The sequence below is a fragment of the Streptopelia decaocto genome (assembly GCF_964273445.1).
Source record: "Streptopelia decaocto genome assembly, chromosome: 5".
NCBI classification, from domain to species: domain Eukaryota; kingdom Metazoa; phylum Chordata; class Aves; order Columbiformes; family Columbidae; genus Streptopelia; species Streptopelia decaocto.
The window spans coordinates 68,190,266-68,209,881 of record NC_138659.1 but is presented as its reverse complement, the minus strand read 5'-3'; the positions used below and the strand labels follow the sequence as shown (position 1 = coordinate 68,209,881).

Here is a 19,616-nt window from a genome sequence, read left to right as displayed (position 1 = left end):
TTTTATGCAGTATGTGAAGAACACCAAAGTACCACATGTTGAGGTTCTTCCCTCCAGAAACAGTTCATGCGTCTCCAGTAACAATCACGTCATTGCAATTAACAAGCCCACCTAATGTAACACAACTTTGTGTGTTCATTGCCTGGAGAGCAAACATCATCAGGTAATGAAGAAATTCTCAGTTCATCTCATTGGAAAAAGACAAAAGGCTCAGAAACCTTCCATCAGGAAGACCTAGAACTCAAGAATTCTTGCAACTTAAAGGTTTGGTCTTAATGTTTGTTTCAAATATAGTAAAGGTTGTTACACAAAGTATTTGTTTTAAAAAAAAACTATGGATATTTATTGAACAATTATGAGACCACTGAAAGTTTTCATAATTAGATACTACAAAACGTGGTGAGTTTTTACAAAAGTATAAGCAAAGTTGCCTACAGGATGGAAGTAATTTAGCTACAGACAGCAGATAAAGAAAACAGTTTCATTAAGATTATAAGCAGGCAAGTAATGACAGATTAAGACATACTGCAATATACAAACAAATATTTCGTAGTCAAAGACAACATCAGGACAAGGACTGTTCTTCTCACTTCTACGGTTTAGTTTAGTCTTGCTAGGAGCAGGTGAGCAACTCTTGCAGAAAACTATCACCAGAAGTCTAAGTAGACCTGAAACAAATAAACAGTATTTCAGCAAGCAATATTTAGAGTAACCATAAACAGATAAAATATATAACACTCTATAAAAGCAGAAATGTGTAGAAAGACCGCTTTCATTTATATCAAGATACAATACCTAAATTTAGTGATCGAAAAGCTGACCTTGCCAAGTTTTCTTTATATATGGCACCATCTTGATGCATTTCAGAACGCATCATGCAGACATGCTAAGTGATTCAAATTAATATGTAAAAAGATCACTACGAAAGAAATATTAGTCTTCTGTCTTAAGTAACCTATTTTTAGAATAAACCAGAGATGACTCACACTACTGTAACATTAAATATACGCATCATTCTTAGTGCCCTAAGGTTGGCATAAGCAACTTGTAAATGTCAGAAAACCATATAAACCTTGTTAATGTTCTCAGAAATTCATTTAAAGATAGAAACAGGTCCAAAAAGATGCCTGTCTAAATGCATTGCAATTACGTTACAATTATTTTCCAAATACACAGATATGCTCTGTTTTTTCTCAGCTCATTACTGACTCAAACAATTTGCCCTTCTGGGATCAATTGTTTGCTAATAAATAATTGTTTACAGTCACAAAATGATATTAAGGAGTATTCTTATTAGTTTTCCTTCTACAGCCTAATAAGATTCAAAACTAGCTGATTCCCAAGAGTCTAACCTTAACCTTGCTGTGTTTAACAGCCCAGGAAATGATGAACCATCTGTTTCAGAAAATAATGAGGGGCCAAGAGGAAATATTGTTTAATTGTAGATTAACCTCCTCATACGGCAGAATGAAGCATCCACAGAATTAGCAGCCATAACTAGCAATGAACAGATATAACTGCAAGCAGCTCTTACTATTACAAGACCAGCAGCAGCAAGTATTCTTTTATCACCTTTTTTTTTTTTAAGCCCTCCCAAATATATGTAACAACTACAACCTGATTTTAAAAATAAATTTGAATTCTCATCTTTGGATTTTTCTTTTTTTGAGGAAGCACCAGAACAAAACACTGAAATAGTTCAGGTTTTATTTTTGTGTGAGTATCAAAATTATTTTAAACCAAATACCTCCAAGTGAGAGATGGTGTATTTATTCTTTTGTAACTTTCCCTTCACATCTTCACAGCGATAAAATGACTGCTCTGAACCAATATACAAGTCACTTAAGGCAGGGGGGAAGGCCTTTAGATTTTAAACTCAAGACCTTTGATCATTTACATGTGTCTATTTACACAGCCACTTAGATACTAAATAATGGAGACAAACAGATGAAGTGTAAGACAGTTTGAGTACTAGAAGAAAAAAAAAAAAATAGCGATGGCAAACTGCAGGAATTTGAAAATAAAACCAGCTCCTGTGCTAGGCTAATGAAGAGTAGTGCAATTCTGTGCTGTGATGGCAATTTTTCGATGTAACATTCATGCCAAAGAGAGCTTAACAGAAATCTTTTGCCTCCATCAATCAGCTTGCCCCATTTTGACAGCACCAATGATAGAAAAGCGTTATCAGAGGGTTGCAGCAAACTCCAAAAAGCTTTTCCTTGATTTGACACAACCTTCCTTCTGATTCGCCTCTGACAGCCAGGTGCGCACTCGGCATGTAAAGATTTCATTAATTCTAAGTTTTAAATATCCACAGAGAGTAACATTTACTCAAATAAATTATGCTTGAATTCTTCACTTAATTCTTGAAGCAATGAGCTAGCAATAACTCCACAGCTTCATATAATAGCACCTATTCAAAAAGGATAAGAGTTTGACATTCTTCTCCTACAAAACAACTAGGCACAATTTTATCCATCAGACGTCTATCAACCTACGGATATTGAAAGCTTGGGCAAACAAGATAAAATCAAAACCAACCCCACTGTCAAGCTGCGCTATCGACTGGCATCAATAATGCTATTCATGAATTTACGAAAATTAATAAATCTTGGGATGAATGCTCAGAAAGGCTCAAATACAGGTGAAGCATACTCACTTTGGTTTTGTTTCTGCATCTGTCACTTGGCGAATATAGATACCATCTTCGGGATGTTCAATGTCATCCATTTCATACATATATGAAGAAGCTATTGCGAGGGTAGTTCCATCGTTGCTGAAGGCAAGTGACGCTATGCTGGTGGGATACCGATGGAACTGGCACAGCCGCTTTTTGTTAAACGGATCCCAAATATTTACAAATCCATCGGAACCTCCTGGAAGTGAATTTTTAAAAATGTTGTAAATTATAATGGAGAGAACGGTAAGAGTGAAAAGATACAGTATAGGAAAAAGGAAAAGACAAAACCATCTGGAGTTACTTTGTCAGTAAAAACCACAGGGTTATACAGACTTGCATCATTCAGTAAAGAGCACAACGAGTATTTCCCAAAATCCCTGTTCAAGCAATTAACTCACTGCATCAAATAATTTGAAGACTCTGCTTATTGCAACAAATATTATTTAAATGCTTAAAAAGGGCATAAGAAATAAAGGCTGACCTGTTTAAATCAAAATTAAAGGAACTGATGCAAATGTTACAAAAAATTGAGTATCTACTCTACCTGTAGCAAATGTGTTGTGGACATTATGGAAAGAAATGGCATTAACTGGATAAATCTGCTCGATGTTATTTTCCTTCAAACGGTGACATTTGAATGCATATTTCTTCTTCTGGATTTCTGGACTTGGATCCAAATATTCCACCGCAACACGACCTTCAATGGAACTTAAAACATAACCCTACCAAACAAGAAATTGGGAGATATACATTTTAGAAGTTTACGTCTGGAGAAGAGACCGCAACACAATTTATCTTATAACCCTCTAAATTCAACTAAATGAAATGAAGAGTCTTAAGTCACGTACAGCAAGAAATTGTTTGTTACAATAGATCAATGGCATAAGCAATAAAATCTGCTTTTAAGAAATAATGCAGAAAAAAGGCTTTCTGAGAGATTCTCATTGCACCAGAGTTTGAAGCTGACAGTGAGACTTTTAATTACCCCTGCCAGTCCAAACACAAGTTGATTCGGGGAGAAAAATGTTAGTAGTTAAGAACACCTTGTATTCGCACATCTATCCCCCAGGGCCTAAATATCTCAAGTATTAGAGGTACTCATGGGACTATTTAGTTTCAGAATTACGTTAAAACTGGTTCAGAACTTTATACTGGCAACTAAACACTCAAGTTTAAATAGTATTTTCAGTGAAACTTGCTTGTAAGTGGTTTCCACTTATTCAGTTAATTACAGTCCTGACTTAAAGCAACCTGAGATGCTTTTATTATAACTTCTGAGTTAAGCCCACAATAGATCTTTTCAGAAATAGGATTGTAATGACATCTAGCTATAACGAGGTTCTTTAAAGTCCATAATACAATACAATCTGGAAGATCAGCTTGTTTCACTATAACTAGAGCTGAAAATGGACAAAGCGTTCATGCCAGTTCAAGAACAAGTAACTAGGTCTCCCAATTCCTGCGCTATCACTATGTACACAGGAAAATTCCCTTCCAAATTAGTTTGTCAGAAAAAAACTAATCTTCTTGCTCTACTTCAGAAAGAGAAATATCACAGACACACTATGTTGACCTACATGGAACAGCCGTATGATCATCTAAATTGTACAGTTTCCTCTAGATAACGAAACATGGGTTCTCAAGTGCATAACACAGACTCAGAGTAAAAAAAGAAAGATGAAATATAAATGACATTCATATAGTTTTAATCCTGTCCCGTTCACAGCCTGTTGAAGAACACAGGGCTACAATGCATAAAGTCTGCTGAGCAACTGCCCATTCTGTCTTCCTCTCTTCTATTGCAACTTCGTGGGGGTTTTTTTGTTTGTTTTTTAATTACATTTCAGCACCGTGACACATTAAATGGGTTATTTTTCAAATAGAGACAAAACTGAGAAAAAAAATGAAAACATAATATGCTGCTAAGTTAGTGGCAAACATTCCTAAACTACGCTATTAAAAAGAGTTAAAAAAACATCATTTTTCCCCCCTCCTAAAATTTTACTACAAAACTTTGGAGACCAGAATATATTTAAATGATAAAGAAAACTTGAAAAATAAACCACCATTTTTCCTAAAAAATAGTCAACAGAAATACAATTACTGACATAGTTGTTGTACCTGTTTATTTGGAAACGCTCTGATACAGCGGGTCTGGTATTTCAGACTTGATTCTCTTCGCTGCTGAACATAACCCATGTTCCGCAAATCCCACACCAGCACTCTCCGACCTGCCGTCCCCACAATTAGTCTGTCTCCAGACACAGAAAGCGTGTAGACCTTGAAAAAAATTTACAATATTTAACACTTATAAGCCCAAATATCCATTGTTCTTTGTACAAAATAAAATGTCAGCAATATGCAATATCAGGTGACATCTACAATACAGTCTATAGCCACAGATTTCTCATTTGCTTCAATTTATAACTCAAATTTGGGATGAACAGCAGTAGTGTGCAGCAGGTTAGTGATAAGAGACTGATGTAGCATTTAACAGCTCACCCTTAATTCTGTACCCTACCACATAGCTAAAAATAAAAAGAGCCCAACACAGCACCATAATACATATGTAACAAATTCTGAAAAAGACTTTTTAAAATGAATATACTTAGGCACTCGTGCAATTCTAAGTTTCGAGCATGTTTATTCAGTTACCAGTCTCCAGATCTCAGTGATATCTAAATAATCTTCCACACATGAGTTTTCTCTCTTTTGCTGGTATTATCCATGTTTTAAATGCTTCCCCTTGTGCAGAAGTATTTATGCATAACTCTAATGGAAATCAGTGCTATTCAAGTTTTCCTCAAAAATTATTTCAAGCATTAAAATTACTGGATATTTCGAGTCAAGAGGAAAAGTAACAGGGCATGGATATTGTAATTTATCTTTGCTTGGTGTGCACAGCTTGCATTCCCCAATATCAATACATGATCCTGCAGGTCAGTCCTACAATATGACACCACACATTTTCTTCTCGTTTTCCATCTTGTAATCATGTGGTTTTACAGAATACTTCAAGTTGAGCTTCATGTTAATAAAGGAAAATAGATTGCCAATAAATAAATTAAAAAAACAACACAGTACTTTGTGTACTTAAACGAAACTAAGTGAAATTGAGGGAAGCAATGTGCTTGACATCATTAAAATAGATTATGCCTTGGAATTTCAACTCTACTCCAAAAATTGGCTCAGAGGTTCTAACTTTTGTTTATCAAAGTCCTTATGAAAATATTCGGCACACAAATCGTTCTGTTTCCAACTATTACTTGGGATGCAGTTAATCTAGAAATATGTTAAAAAAAAGGAAAAGGAAAAAAAGGTTCAGTCTAAAACTCTCTGCTACCAAAAGAATTACAAGTTGTTGATACACAAACAAGGCGGAATCCAGTTACCCATAGCTGTGCTGCCATTGAGCTGCTACCAAGAGCGAACTATAAGAGCAGCCTTTGAAAAAGTGACATAAAGCAGCTAAATAAACAGGAAATAGATTTGTATAAACCTCTGATCAAGCATCAGAAGTGTACAAGATCTGGGATCCTGCCAGAAGGATTCAATTTACTTTTGGCACGTGCTTGTACGATTTCACTCGAGCACCGAGTTTCACTTTCTGCTTCTCTGATAAAGCCCAATAAAACTATTTGGTTCTAGTAAAACTGCACTGAAATATCAGACAGAACAACTTCTCTCTTAATCTGCTAAAAACGTTTCTGGCGAAACTGTGGTTTCAAGAAGTTAATTTCTAATAAAAAAATAAGCAGACAGGTGCATATGTGCGTGGGAAGATATGGGTACATATATAAATACACACACACAAACATGTATGTATATAAAACTTCCTTTAACCAATCTGCATTCATTCATCATGCATTCTTGCTCTAAAATCTGTTTATTTATCTTTTCTCTTAAGACTGAGGTCTTCAGATGGGAAACATCTTAAATGTTCATATAGGAGTTGCATAAAATTTCCAATTATCCCAACCGCCAAATCCCACTTATATATAAAAAAGGCAAGAAAACTTTGAGCCAACAGTAGTTACACACTTCAACAAGATAGCTTTTCAAACCTCCCTTCATTATTGATGTAAAAATTGATATAAAAATATTAATAAACGTTATATAAAATGTGTTTGTATACATGTATGGAAACAAAGTCACAAAAAATATTAAGTAGCTTAAATCTTCTTTACAAACTGATGTCATACCTGTATAGTGAGTATTCTTTCTACACCACACAATCATAAATCAACTGAAACCATTGTCATGCAGTTGAGTAGGTGTACACATTTATCAGAGGCAGTATTAAAAAAAATGACATAATGAACCTAGCTGAACCAATAAGCAGCTTGATTCACTGTGGCTGTCCATTATATGATATTCTGTCAGCCATTTATCACAGTTCTTTACATGCTACATACAACTATAAATCAAAACTAGAAATAATGCAATTACTTTATTCCGAACAAAGGTCTTGCCAGAAGTAGATTCAGCTATGTTGTAACAATAGTAATAGCTATTTAGATTCAATAGGGAATGTAATGATGGCTCATAATTATGGCTTGAAAATAGCTAAATGAAATTTTAAAAAGCTATAGGCAAAAAAAATATGTAAAATTATCCAGCAACGCAGCCTGGGTTTAGTATTCTATGAAAAAACATGATTTTTTGTTATAATTCCTTCAGTAACACCACTGTAAGCAGTATAAAGATTAACACACCGTATAACCATTAGAAAAAGCCCAAGACATCACATTTTACCTTATTTCTCTTGGTGTCTCATTAGCACAGAGGATTTTAGTGTGAGAATGTCTGAATTTACTAGACATTAGTACAACAACAGGTAAGTTAAAATAGAAGCAATTCTGTTCAATCTTTTAATACAAGTTGAAAAACAAAAATATTTCAGGCAACATTATTTGCCTCCTATTTCTCTATGCACATTTCAAAACAACAGACCTTATGACTGCCAGGATCTGATATATCTAAAAGTCTTACCATTTAAAGAAATAAATAGTGCATATTACAATTAAGCCAAGGATTATTAACCATTAAGTCAACTTCACATGCTGGTTTTGTTAGCATTTTTCCTTCTTCAGGTTTGTTTTAAATTATAAGAATTCGGTCCATCAGGAAAGCTGGGAATTAAGTTATGCACTCCTATTGATGAAAGCTCAAAGCCTCAACCCAAAATCGCAATAGATTCTGAATATCAATTATTTTAAAAAGCAACATTTCACAGCTTAAAAACCACTAAACCTAACTTTTCAAATTCAATTCAGTTTAAGACAATGTCTTGTATGATGTTTAACCCATCACTGGATTATTATTTAACATATCAACTGGAATACAGCATCCAGGACATACCTTTTCAGGTTGAGAGAAGGTGCCTGCATTACAAGGAGTTCTGGGATCCCACAGCTTGACTGTTTGATCCCAGCTTCCAGTCACCATGACGTTCACTTCTGGGCAATACTCAACACACCTGATAGGAGCATCGTGGGCACCAACAAGGCTTTCTGTAAGAAAACACAATTTATTGTAATTTTATTGGCTCTACAAATAGTCAGAATGTGTTGAATAAAGAATTTTTTAAAAAGGACACACTACTGAGGTACAAACGCTCTTTTGACCTTTCCACAGGTGTACTGATATGCTAAGACTTGCCTGGTCTTCGCAAGCACAACTTTTGCAAAGATCTGGAATGTTAAATTTAAACTTAAAAGTCTTCTGAGATTATGAAAGGAATTACTAATTCTAGGCAGCCATAGAGACATGGTCTAACGTATAAAGAACCATTCAGCATCAAAAGGTATCAGCACCTGTGACGCAGACACTAATACAGAAAGTCACTTAAACTGGTGTATATTAACATGATGACCAAAAAATAATTAATATCACATACTAATATAAATATTAGTAAAAACGCTTCTATAAAGTCACCTATAACAGAATTATTTGACCTTTTTCATAACATTACTGCGCACACAAGTTTGTTGAGCCCTGGCTCTTGGCTGGTTCTGGTGACATTTGTCTCAGGTTCAGATTCACTTTTCAATTTAACACACATAGAAACACACAAAACAGTCAAACTAGTTCCATATTTTGCACTAATGAGGCACTGGAACTGTGTTGCTTTGGAGAAGTGTTTTGCTAGGAAAAAATGTAGTACAAGGCCATGATGGTTGACAAAGCAAAAGTTTTATATACACTCCATCATGCATGTGAAAGACCATTCTAAATATGTCTAAACCACAAATCTTTGGGGAAAAAAAAAGATAAAATAAAATCGCATGCTCAGTTTTAGTTCAGCTTGTCTAACTGTCCCTAATAAAGCCACAGTAACCTACGGCAGAGCAGGATTATCATGAGAAATCCTATTCAAGGCATCCTACAAGAAGCTTCTACCAAACTTCATGCAAACTGCTAAAGACTTCCATGCTTTTAGGTGGAATTTATTAGCGTCCCTTGTTATTCTGCCAGATTTGAATCTCAAACCAACAGTGTGACAAGTACATAGATATTTCCTTTCCTTCCATCTTAACCTCAAAATAAGTAAAAGAAATGCACATGTAAAATACAGCAATGAATATTCATCACAGGAGAAGTTTAAACTCTCAGTTTGGCAGCAACAGATTCGGCCCTTTTGTTAAAGGCATTATAGCACAATCCCCTGTTACCCAGTAAGGAGCAGTGTCTTGTCCAAAGCCTCGGTGATCACAAAAGGCTGCAGGGCAAAGGAGAGCACTGAGCACTGACACTGACAACTTAAATCAATAGAGACAGCTTAGAGAATTCAGTCTGCCTACCTTGGTCCGTGTTCAGATCATGCATTTTCAATTGCTGATCTAATCCTCCACTCCAGGCATGGGTAGGATCCTATAAAGCAAAATATTTCACCTTATGACATGCCTTAAGTTACCCTGGCTGCTGCACATTTAATATCCTAGACTCATAACACAGGACTTGCTTTCAAAAGTTTTGGGAAGAGGGGAATTAGGACACAAAGGTGAAGATCCAGCCCAGATCTAAACAGGCAGAGACAGAAGCTTTGCAAAATGTTTAAGAAAAGCACTTCGAGCTATACAATCATTTTTTTAAATTTAAAAGTAAAACTAAAAAAAACAAAAACACTTAGAGGTCACATAATTTCTGCTTCTGTAATGGCAAAACACATAACGTTTATTTTTAAATGCGCACTCACCTAAGGTAGTTCTACTAAAATTAAGTGTATTTCTTCTAAAACCAATTTAGAAACTGGAAACCATTTGAGAACTTATGTGTTGATCTACACTACAATATTAGCTATGTGACAAAGTGTTCTGTGAAAAAAAGAACAAGTAAAACTAAAAATCTAAACTGATCCTTAAAACATTCAGTAATACATCAAGATCAAGTTACTAGAGGACATAGCAGCATACAATGCAACAAAGATACTAATTGAAAACTATTAAAAAATAGGCAAAACAAAAAAGTGGCACAAATAAACTTAAAACCACGTCTATTTCAAATCCAGTATACCAAAAAAACAGAAATTAAGTATCTGGTAAATTGCTCACTTGGAACAATGCTGTGCTTCCAAAACAGCCCAGGATGACAAGGTTAAAAAGAAGAATTGCCTACGGACATTTATTGTGAATAAATATTTCTGGCTGGATACTACCTGTATGACTCTCTGTAATAAATACACATACGATTTACCATACCATTGCACAAATAACACAAACCAGCTCAAATTACTTTTGCCTACCACTGCTACCAGAAATTAATTACTTGTGTGCCTGCACCTGTCACAGGAAATACCTACACTTAGGACTACAACAACAATAATTAGAAGAAGAATAATCAGTAAAAGTAAGCTATTTTTTAAAACCTAGAACTCATGTAGGATTTCATTATCCCTTTAGTTTCAAGGACTGACAATTTCTCATGTGTCTTGGGCACTATATGTAAAATAACACTTTTTTTAAAAAAGCATTTCACACACTTACATAAAAAGCACAGTCAAGGACAGCTCCTGAATGTTGATATTTGAGTCTCATGGTGTTGGCAGGAACATCATAGAGTCGGACAGTTGTGTCCCAGGATGAAACAAGCAGGAACTGAGATGTATTTGGACTAAACTTCACTGATGAAATACCATCATCTGGAGTTTGATTTAGCTTGAATTCGTTTGATCCCGTCATCTGAAGAAGAGACAATAACACACAGATACAATTTTAGTAATAACAAGAACCTAAGTCTAGCAAGTTAATTAGTCAACTGATCCATCTTAAAGTAGACCTGTAAAGTTTACCAGCTTTTACACGGAAGTTCAGAACACCCAGATTTCTGACAGACTCTCTAAAATCCAAGATGTTGATCACTGTCCAAGACCTCAATAAATTCCTACCCCCATAGAGAGAGCTTTTAAATCTAAATATCAAATATAGCATGGAATGAACAGTATAAAAGTTTATTATTATCATGCATAAGCTTAGATATTGTTACTTTAAAAATTTATTTTCCCCCACTCTACTGTGTATGCAGCTGTATTTTTAAAAGTAAATATTTATAAACTACTGTGAGCATCAAGAAGTTACTTTAAAAGAAGAAAAAAAATAAAAACACAAGCAGACAGAATGGAATCTGATTTGAAAACTCCAATAAAAACTGTTTCAGACTTGGTACTGCAACTGGATCATTTTTGAAATAGTTTTGCACTCTCTGCAACTTTCCAATTCCATAAGTGTTACAAAATGTTTCAAATGAAACATATTAAGATTTTTTATTCCCCCCTCTTAAGACTCTAAAGAGGGTCAGATAAGAAGGGGAAGTTATACTTTATGCAGTACTGAAATGTAGAGTAAACATATAAACGTGATGTAACGGGGAAAAAAAAAAGACAATTAAACAACAGAATAACGAGACTGAAGGTAACTGCAGCACTTGCTCCATAGGATTAGTTAGTTGTATATATAAAAATTCAAAGGAGAGTAGAGGTTATGAACAGCAAATTTCAGCTGGGAAAACAGTACAGACCTTACACTCTGAAAAAAAGAAATTCTTAATTATATATATTCCAAGAAAACCACCCAAAACTTCTTCTAAGGCTTCAGAGAGCCTTAATATCACATCTCCCTTGTGCTAAAAGTACAGAGAGGTAAATTAGCTAAGATTTTATATAACACTATAACTCCTGAATTTGTATGTACAATTGCAGAGATTAAGATTAGATCTCTGAGAATAAATCAAGAGAGAACGAGCAGATGAACTAGAACAAGGTTCAAATCTAGTGCACAATTATTCTAGTGCAGCACTTATGAGTAACTGAACAATCACCAAGTTGTATAATGCCATGAGCACTACATATTCTTACACTGGTAAGATTTCCCAAGTGGGAGCTTTGGTAGGTGTTCTGCAAGACATCCTTAAAAAAAAAAAACAAAACAAAAAGAAACAACACACCACATACACACAACCATGACGTAAACATGTTTATATAGCAGAAATAGCACTTTGTGAAGTGAGGAAAAAAAAGTTTTAAGAAAATGAAATAACTTATTTCTTAAACCCCTTTTTCAGTTTTGTTTTGGGAATACTTGAGACAGATATGCTTGCCACACATATTTCTACATGACTACTCTAAAGAATGCAGCAGCACCTTCACTGCGCTTTAAAATAGTGAAATGTACGTCAGTGACAACTTCAGATGGATGTACAAAGACACAAAACCTAAAGGAATTCAGAACGACTACAAGAATTAGACTGGACATGCTAATCTCCTTGCCTACTCGTGGCAGAAAGCTCCATCATGAGGATCTGAGGCACCTGGTACAACAATTACAAACAAACCCAAAGCAACCAAAAAGCAGCACTCCAGGAAGCAGAGTTACTTACAGCAGAAACCAGAAAGGATCTCCTAAAGGTATTTTTAATCCAGAGAAAAACATAAAGTGTCATAATTTAACTATATGCTGGCTTTTACTATGTTACCAAAAAAAAAAAAAAAACCACCCCACATAAAATGCTCTGCGCATTTTCACAAATAAACTATTCTACAACCGTGACTGCCAAACAACAGTAATTGTCACACCCACCTCAAATAAAGTCCTGGTAAAAATGATCAGAGATAATTCATAAAAAGACGTTATAGTGAAGCTGCATGCTGCTGAAAATGCAATATTGACTTAACTAAGAGGTGTACCTTTGCACCTCCATAATTCCCAAAAGCTCATTTTCACGGAACAGGTAAGAAATCAGTGCTTTTATAGCTCCTTTTAACACACTATCATTTTGCTAGACCATAAGCGTTTCCCAGGACGAAACCGTTCAGATCAACCACTCTGTACTTTTATTAAGAAAGTGTTAAAAGTACCGTTTTCATATTACACGAGTTCCACTCCCTGCTTCACGCAGCGCCAAGGAAAACCCTTCTCGGTGCAGCAGCAGCGGGTCAGGAAGCGCTGAGGCGGCTGAGGCACCGGAGATGCACGTCGAGATGCGGTAGATGCTGCGGCGGGAATGGAACACAGTGAGAGAAACGCCCGAGAACCGAGAAGAGGCCGAGAATCTGCGACACCCGCGGCCCCACCAGGGAACGGACGCGCAAAGCGAGGGGCGGCGGGAGAGGCCGCTGAGGAGAAGCGGCCGCCAGTCAGGAGGCGGGGAGGCCGTTCCCAGGCCGAGCCGCCCGCTCCGCCACACAGCTACCCCCCGACCGTACCCCGGAGATCTCCGCACCCCCCCAGCCCAAAGTGTGACTCCGCGGTCCCGACTCCAAGCCCGGGCTCGCGGGTCCGGTCCCGGCCTCACCTCAGCGCTCCCACCGCGGCCTCGGACCTTCCAGTAACCGTCACACGCACGTACGTACAGTCCCGCTCGCCCCACCCAGCCACGCCGCCCCGCGATTGGCCGGTTCGAAAGGGCGGAATGGTGCGTCCCGGCGTGCCCCGCGCGCACGCCGCTCCTCGCCGTGCCCGCCGCGGGGAATGCTGGGATTTGCAGTCCGCCGGGCCCGGCGAGGCGCGGGAGCCGGGACCCGCCGCTCCACGTGTGTCCCGGTGCCATCACCGGCTGCCAACCGGAGCTCCAGGGCGGGTTTTCCCGTTAGCATCGTCACAGCCCAGCTGTGGGGGAAGGAACAGGCACTCCTGGGCTGTAATAACGTTAACGCGGAAACCCGAAACACGGATTATTCCCCCTAAAAAAAAAGAAACCGAAAAGCGGAGGGACGACACGGGCACCCGGCTGCCGATGGTGGCCCCGGCAGCGGGGCTGAGCTCACCCCGGCCCTTCCCTACCGCCGGCACCGGGCGGCAAACCAGGCTCTGCGGCTTAAAATCCCGGTTGTGAAGCACCGGGAGAGCCCTCCCTTTCCCATTGAAAATCACCTTATTTATCCCTTCGGATCTTTTATTTCACTCCTTTTTTTTTGCTTCCTTACCCCGTGAAGGCAGCCTCGTTATTGCTGCCGTGAATATCCCTCGCACCCGGTACCGGCGGCACCCGCGGAGCCGGTGGACGCGGTTTAAATGCTGCAGTATTTACTTATTTTTGAGTGCGAACGATTTACTCTGTCCCTCGTGGGCGGGCAGCCGCCGGTGCCCCGGGAGGGAACGCCGATCCGGGGTCGGTCAGCGGGAGCTGCGAGCCCGCTGCCTCTCACCTCGGCTCTTAGCAAAATACTCCACAAACCAGAAAAAAAAAAAAAAAAACGGTCCCCGTTTCCAAAACCGCTTCTGAGCGTTTGAGAAAGGCCCTTCATCTTCCAGCCAAGCGCAGGGAATCGAGCCCCCGCCGGTCCCACGGGCAGGGGTACGGGTAAAGCCGCCTGGGATTCCTGCAGGAAACGAGATAACGAGTAGGAGACAGGAAAAAAATAAACCCTCGGCGTTATATGTCGTTTTCGCTCTCCCGTGCATCGGTCCCCGGCTCCGCGGGTCCTTCCCGCAGCGCCGTGCCCGGCCCGGTCCCCGGGGCAGCCCCCGATCCCCGGGGTACCCCTTCGGGTAGGGAACACGCGACCGAGCTGGCAAATTTACAAACGAGGCTTAAAACGTTTTATTTTTTTCTCTCTGTCTTTCTTTAAAAATATTTACAGATCTGAAATAACGCTTTTTTTTTTTTTTTTTTTTCAAGTGGCAGGATAGCCGGAGGGGAACGGGGGGTGCCCCCGGCGCCCCAGTCTCTCTCCATTTGCCTGTCCCTCCCATCAGTTTCGTTTCTCTGTCCCCGCCGCGGTCGAGACCCCGCACGGAGCCCCCGGGGCGGCCCCGGTCCCGACGGGGCGGCCGCGGGGAGGGGGGTGCGGCGGCTCAGTAGTCGATCTTGTTGTAAAGGTTGTAGAGCGGTAAGGCCGAGAGGTTGCTGCCGGGGTAGTAGAGAGGGGCGGGGAAGGCGATGGACCGGGGCACCGGCACCCGGAGGAGGGAATTGTCTCTGAACACCAGCGGCATCCCCACCAGAGTCTGCGCCGAGGCGTGGGCCATGTTGGCCGCCTCCAGCTCGGCCGAGAGCTGCCGTTTCCACTTGTTCCTCCGGTTCTGGAACCAGGTTTTCACCTGGGTCTCGGTGAGCTGCAGGCTGGAGGCCAGGCAGGCCCGCTCCGAGCTGCTCAGGTAGCGCTTCATGTCGAAGGTGGATTCCAGCTGATAGACCTGGCTGCGGCTGAACACCGTGCGCGTCTTCTTCTTGGCGGCACCGGCCTGCCGGTCCCCGCCGTCGCGTTGTCGATCGCCGCAGGAGGGCGAAGAGGGTCCCAGCGGCTTCTCCTTCTCCTCCTTACAGTCCTGCTGGGGGGGCGAGAGGAAGGGCCCCCTCTCCCCGCTGCCCGCCGCGGCTCCGCTCCCCTTAGCGCTGCCTGCAACAGAGCGACAGCGCGGGGGTCGCACGGCGGCCGGTACCGGCACCCCCGACGGCTGAGCTCCCCCTCGCCCCGTCCTGTCCCGACTGGGGGCAACACCGAGGAGAACCCCCGGGCAGACACCCACCACCTCCGCTCCAGGTGGAAGACACCACCGACGCCCGGGGAAGTCATTCCCTTCTCAGCTATCCCCGTCCCTTCACCACACGGATGGACGGACAGACGGACAGGTGGCTGTACATGCCTCAGTGAAGGCAGCTGAGTACCAGCCTAGGGATGCTTTCCTACCCGACACGAGCCGGCAGATTTTACTTTATAGCATTGCATTTCACAGACCGTTTAGTCGGGATTAATACTAAAAAAGTATACATAAATATAAATATATATATATGTATGTATATATCTTCCCATTGCCCGAGCGCTGTAAATAAACAGAATCTAAGAAAACGAAAGTTATCCATCACATCGCTCCAATTCGGGGAAATCAACCCCGCGGGGGGGGGATGGGGAGGAGGGGAAGGCACCCTATTTTTTTACTGAGTTCCTTTCTCTCCGCTTCAGCCACGAACGGCGCAAAATCGCTTTACCCCGAAAGCAGGGAAGGTGCGGACGTGTACCCCTCCCCCCAAGCGGGGGCCGGGCCGGGGCCGAGCCCTCCGCAGCCCTTCCCGGGCGGGCCCCGTCCGTCCCGTCCCATCCCGTCCCGGTACTCACCGAGACAGGTGAAGCTGAGGGGCTGGTGTTTGTGGCACGTCTCGGTGGGGCCGTGAGCTTCTGTACAGAAGCAGCCGCGGTGCTTCCAGCTTTCCTCCGGCTCCTCGTCCTCCGAGGAGAGGGAGAGGGTCCGGCCGCGGGGGGGCCAGGCGGCCGCCCTGCCCCCGGCCTCCCGGGGGTGCTCGGAGCTGCCGCTGCCCAGTATGGACTGGATGGTGAAACTGGAGATGGGAGCAGCCGCCGGACAGCACTTGCTCGGGTCTTCTTTGCTGCTCATCCTGGGTTCATAAGAAAGCAGAGGAGGGAAGCTCTCGCTTTAGAAGGGCTCGGGGGGCTGAGGTGTGCGGGAGGAGGGGGGCCGGCAGCCTGCGGTGAGCCGGCGGGGGTTTTGTTTTGGGGGGTGCTTTCGGCGTGTCGCTGCCGGCTCTCCCCGCGCCTGCCCAGGCGGACTGCATGCTCCTTCCCCCGCGTCCCTATTGATCTGCGGGCGGCGGGCGGCGGGGCTTCATTTGCATGGAGGTGGCCTCCGCCGCGCCAATCACGGCGGCGGCGGCCACGGAAAGTTTGGAAACCCACGGGGTCCGGGGTTGGGAGGGGGGCAGGGCCGCCGCGGACGGCAGGTACCGGGACCGGGAGGGACCCCCGCGGGGTCTTCACTGCTGTTCTCGGGGCTCCAGGGGCTCATCTGACCCTGTGCCCCCGGGGGAGGGATGCTGAGCTCCCGCCATGCCGCCTCGCCCTCCGCCTCGAGTGGGTGAGAGGGACGTGGGCTGAATGTCTTATGCCGGCCGGGGGGTGTGTGTTTGGATCTTGTGCATATCCGGGAATCTTTACCCTTCCTGGTAATTAGAGAGAAGGAAACAAACAAAACAACAAAACCCAAACTGTTACGGTGCGCTGCCTGCTCGGGAAAACCTCCTTCGAGAAATCGGGGTTTTCGCTGCGCCGCAGCCCGTAATAAATGCCTCACGAAATTCCTCCTGCGTTTCCTCCCAGGGTCTGCAATCCCGGGGAAGCAGGGAGGGAGGGGATGCCCTCCTGCATTTCCAAATAAACTTTGCCAAGAGTCTGGGGCTCTTCCTCTTGGGAAGAATAAATCGCAGCGATCACAGCTCTTTGCCCTCCGCTCCTTCCTTTAGAAGGGAAAATCTGCTGGCGACACCTGACCCCCAAGGGAACGGGGGGCGAGAGGCTGAGGGCAGGGACCCCACCGGGGTCCCCAACTTCCCGGGAGCGCACGGAGCCGCGACTGGGCCCGAGGGCCCCCCCAGCCCCGATTTTGCTCGGGTCTGAGTCTCTTTCTCCGGGGTGCGAGATCGGAGGCCGAGCCCCGAGGGCTGCCTGGGGCGACTTCTGCTTACGCCCCTTTCCCCCGGGAAGCCGCCGAAATGATCCCCGATAAGGGGCCGGTGGAGCTGCCGTCAGCCCGGCCAGCGCTGCCCTGGGTACCGCATGACACCCGCCCCACGCTTCCCCTGCCCCGGGCAGAGCCGCCCGCTCCGCCTCCATCTCCCCGCTGCCGCCACTTTAAAGGGATGTACCCCCTCCCTTGACCCTCCTCCTTCTCCCTGGGGCCACCCGTGTCCGTGGGTGGGGGCTGCACCCGAGCCCGCAGCCTGCCCCGCTACCCGCACCTGGAAATATCGTTGATTAATGAAGACGAGACGAGTTTTGCGGCTGTTTGGGCCGGTGCCCCCCATTCCGCGGGCCAGGGGACAACAGCTCCGGGACAACAACACGGGGTGGGGGGTTCTGCAGGCCCTAAGTACGGCTGGGGACGCATCCCGCGGAGAGGAGCGACTGGCAAGCGCTACCCCGGCTCGGAAATCACAGTGGTTTTGATCGCATTCGTGTCCAGGTGCAAAACCCCTGGCCTTGGCAGGGACCCGACAGCGGGTTTTTAACCCCCAGTTGCCCGAGCGGCGTGGGGCGGGGGTTCCGTCGGCTCCGGCTGTTGATTCCTCCCCCAAACCCTGTGCGGTCGTTCTCCCGCTCCAAATCATTCTCCCTCCTCCCCTCCCCAAAAAATCAAATCGGGGAAAGCAAAGAATGAGATGGAAATATACAAATCAATAGAGACAAATGTCAAGACGTTTTAAAATGACATTTTCATTAACTCCGAGTCACCATATTATGTCTGGTATATTGAATAAAGTACTTATAATATAATTAGCTATAGTGAGATGACGACTGTTACCCAGACCAGCGGCATAATCTTTAACTACTTAACTACTTGATAGACTCATTAATGGACTAATTGATTAGGAAAAGTGTTCCAGCTCCTCCTCTCCCTGTGAGGGGCAGGTGCTGTCCTGTTTTACCACATTAACCTTTTCAGTGCTTTTCAACAGGGTCGCGACACATTACAAATGGTCAGCTTTAATCATGATGTCAGCTCATTAACCCGGAAAGACCCCGCACTGAAATACAATTTAAGGAATCGTCCTTCATCCCGCTCTCCCGTCCCGGCTGGCCCCGCACCCAGAGCCCAGCGCTCCTCCCGCGGGCGGGGAGAGGGGCAAAGAGGCTCCGGGCAAAAGCCGTCGAGGGGACCAGCCCTGCCTGGGGAGACCCCCTGGGGGCTGCCAGCCCTTCCTTCGCGGGGACGTGCCCAGAGCAGGGAGGGAGAGCGACCGAGGAGCAACCCCCGACGTGACACCGCAGTGACACCACTGGCCTCCAGCTGCCGTCCACCTTTCCTTTCCTTCAAAGCCCACCAAGCAGAACCATTGACGGTGTCCTTTCGTTCCCACGGAGGACGGAAGCTGCGTGGGAGCTGCGGCCGGGTCGGGGGCGATGCTCCCGGCCCGGGCCAGGGAGATGGATGCTGGCTGGGCCGGGATGCACAAGCATCGCGGGAAGGCGTGAACTCTGTCCGGGCTGCAGCGAGAAAGCCACCAGATTTCCCTGAAATTAGTATTTCAGGTGAAACTTAGAAAACTGCTCCGCTCGGGAGAGGGGGAAGCCAAGGCGGGATGTTCACTGTCGGGGGGGAGGACCGGCGGCGCCTTTTCCGCTTGCGGGGGGAGCAGCCTAGCCATGAGCTCATTACCATCTGATCAGATATTAATCAGGGCAGGGACTGGTGGCCACGTTCAGGGTTTTGCGTGGGGGAAACGCGGCGCTGGCCGCTCCCCCCGCCTCCCGTCCCCGCAGCCCGTCCCGTCGGGGCACAGATGATCAAACGCCGCGGCGAAGATAAACTTTGAAAGACAGAGCGAACGCTTAAAGTTTAGATCTCCAGATTATTACAATGCTCGATATTAAAGTGGCCCTGAGCAAGCTTTCAAAGGGAGCCTAATAAAAATTGATCTTCGCTGCTTTTGCAGCTCTCGGAAAATAGGCTTGTTGAGCGGCCGTAATATCGGGAGAAGGTTCCCTCTG

At 44.0% G+C, this 19,616-nt stretch overlaps 2 protein-coding genes across 3 annotated transcripts; both read right to left on the bottom strand.

The window, feature by feature from the left end:
* Window positions 1–320: 320 nt before the first annotated feature.
* BUB3 (BUB3 mitotic checkpoint protein) lies at window positions 321–13,570 on the bottom strand (the record flags this gene model as incomplete). 2 transcript variants are annotated; one of them, XM_082054157.1, is made up of 9 exons in its annotated part: window positions 13,469–13,570; window positions 13,032–13,166; window positions 10,666–10,860; window positions 9,484–9,553; window positions 8,042–8,193; window positions 4,802–4,960; window positions 3,225–3,402; window positions 2,660–2,876; window positions 321–668 (listed from the first exon to the last, which is right to left on the bottom strand). In XM_082054157.1, the coding sequence occupies exons 2-9, from the start codon at window positions 13,038–13,040 to the stop codon at window positions 659–661; spliced, it is 990 nt and encodes a 329-aa protein (XP_081910283.1). In that variant the 5' UTR covers window positions 13,041–13,166; window positions 13,469–13,570. The 2 variants fall into 2 exon arrangements, with proteins under 2 accessions (XP_081910283.1, XP_081910284.1); XM_082054158.1 differs by lacking the exon at window positions 321–668 and having other exon boundaries at window positions 2,656–2,876.
* Window positions 13,571–14,970: 1,400 nt separating this feature from the next.
* HMX2 (H6 family homeobox 2) lies at window positions 14,971–16,509 on the bottom strand (the record flags this gene model as incomplete). The annotated part of the gene is made up of 2 exons (XM_082053106.1): window positions 14,971–15,511; window positions 16,229–16,509. The coding sequence occupies 2 exons, from the start codon at window positions 16,507–16,509 to the stop codon at window positions 14,971–14,973; spliced, it is 822 nt and encodes a 273-aa protein (XP_081909232.1).
* Window positions 16,510–19,616: the final 3,107 nt, after the last annotated feature.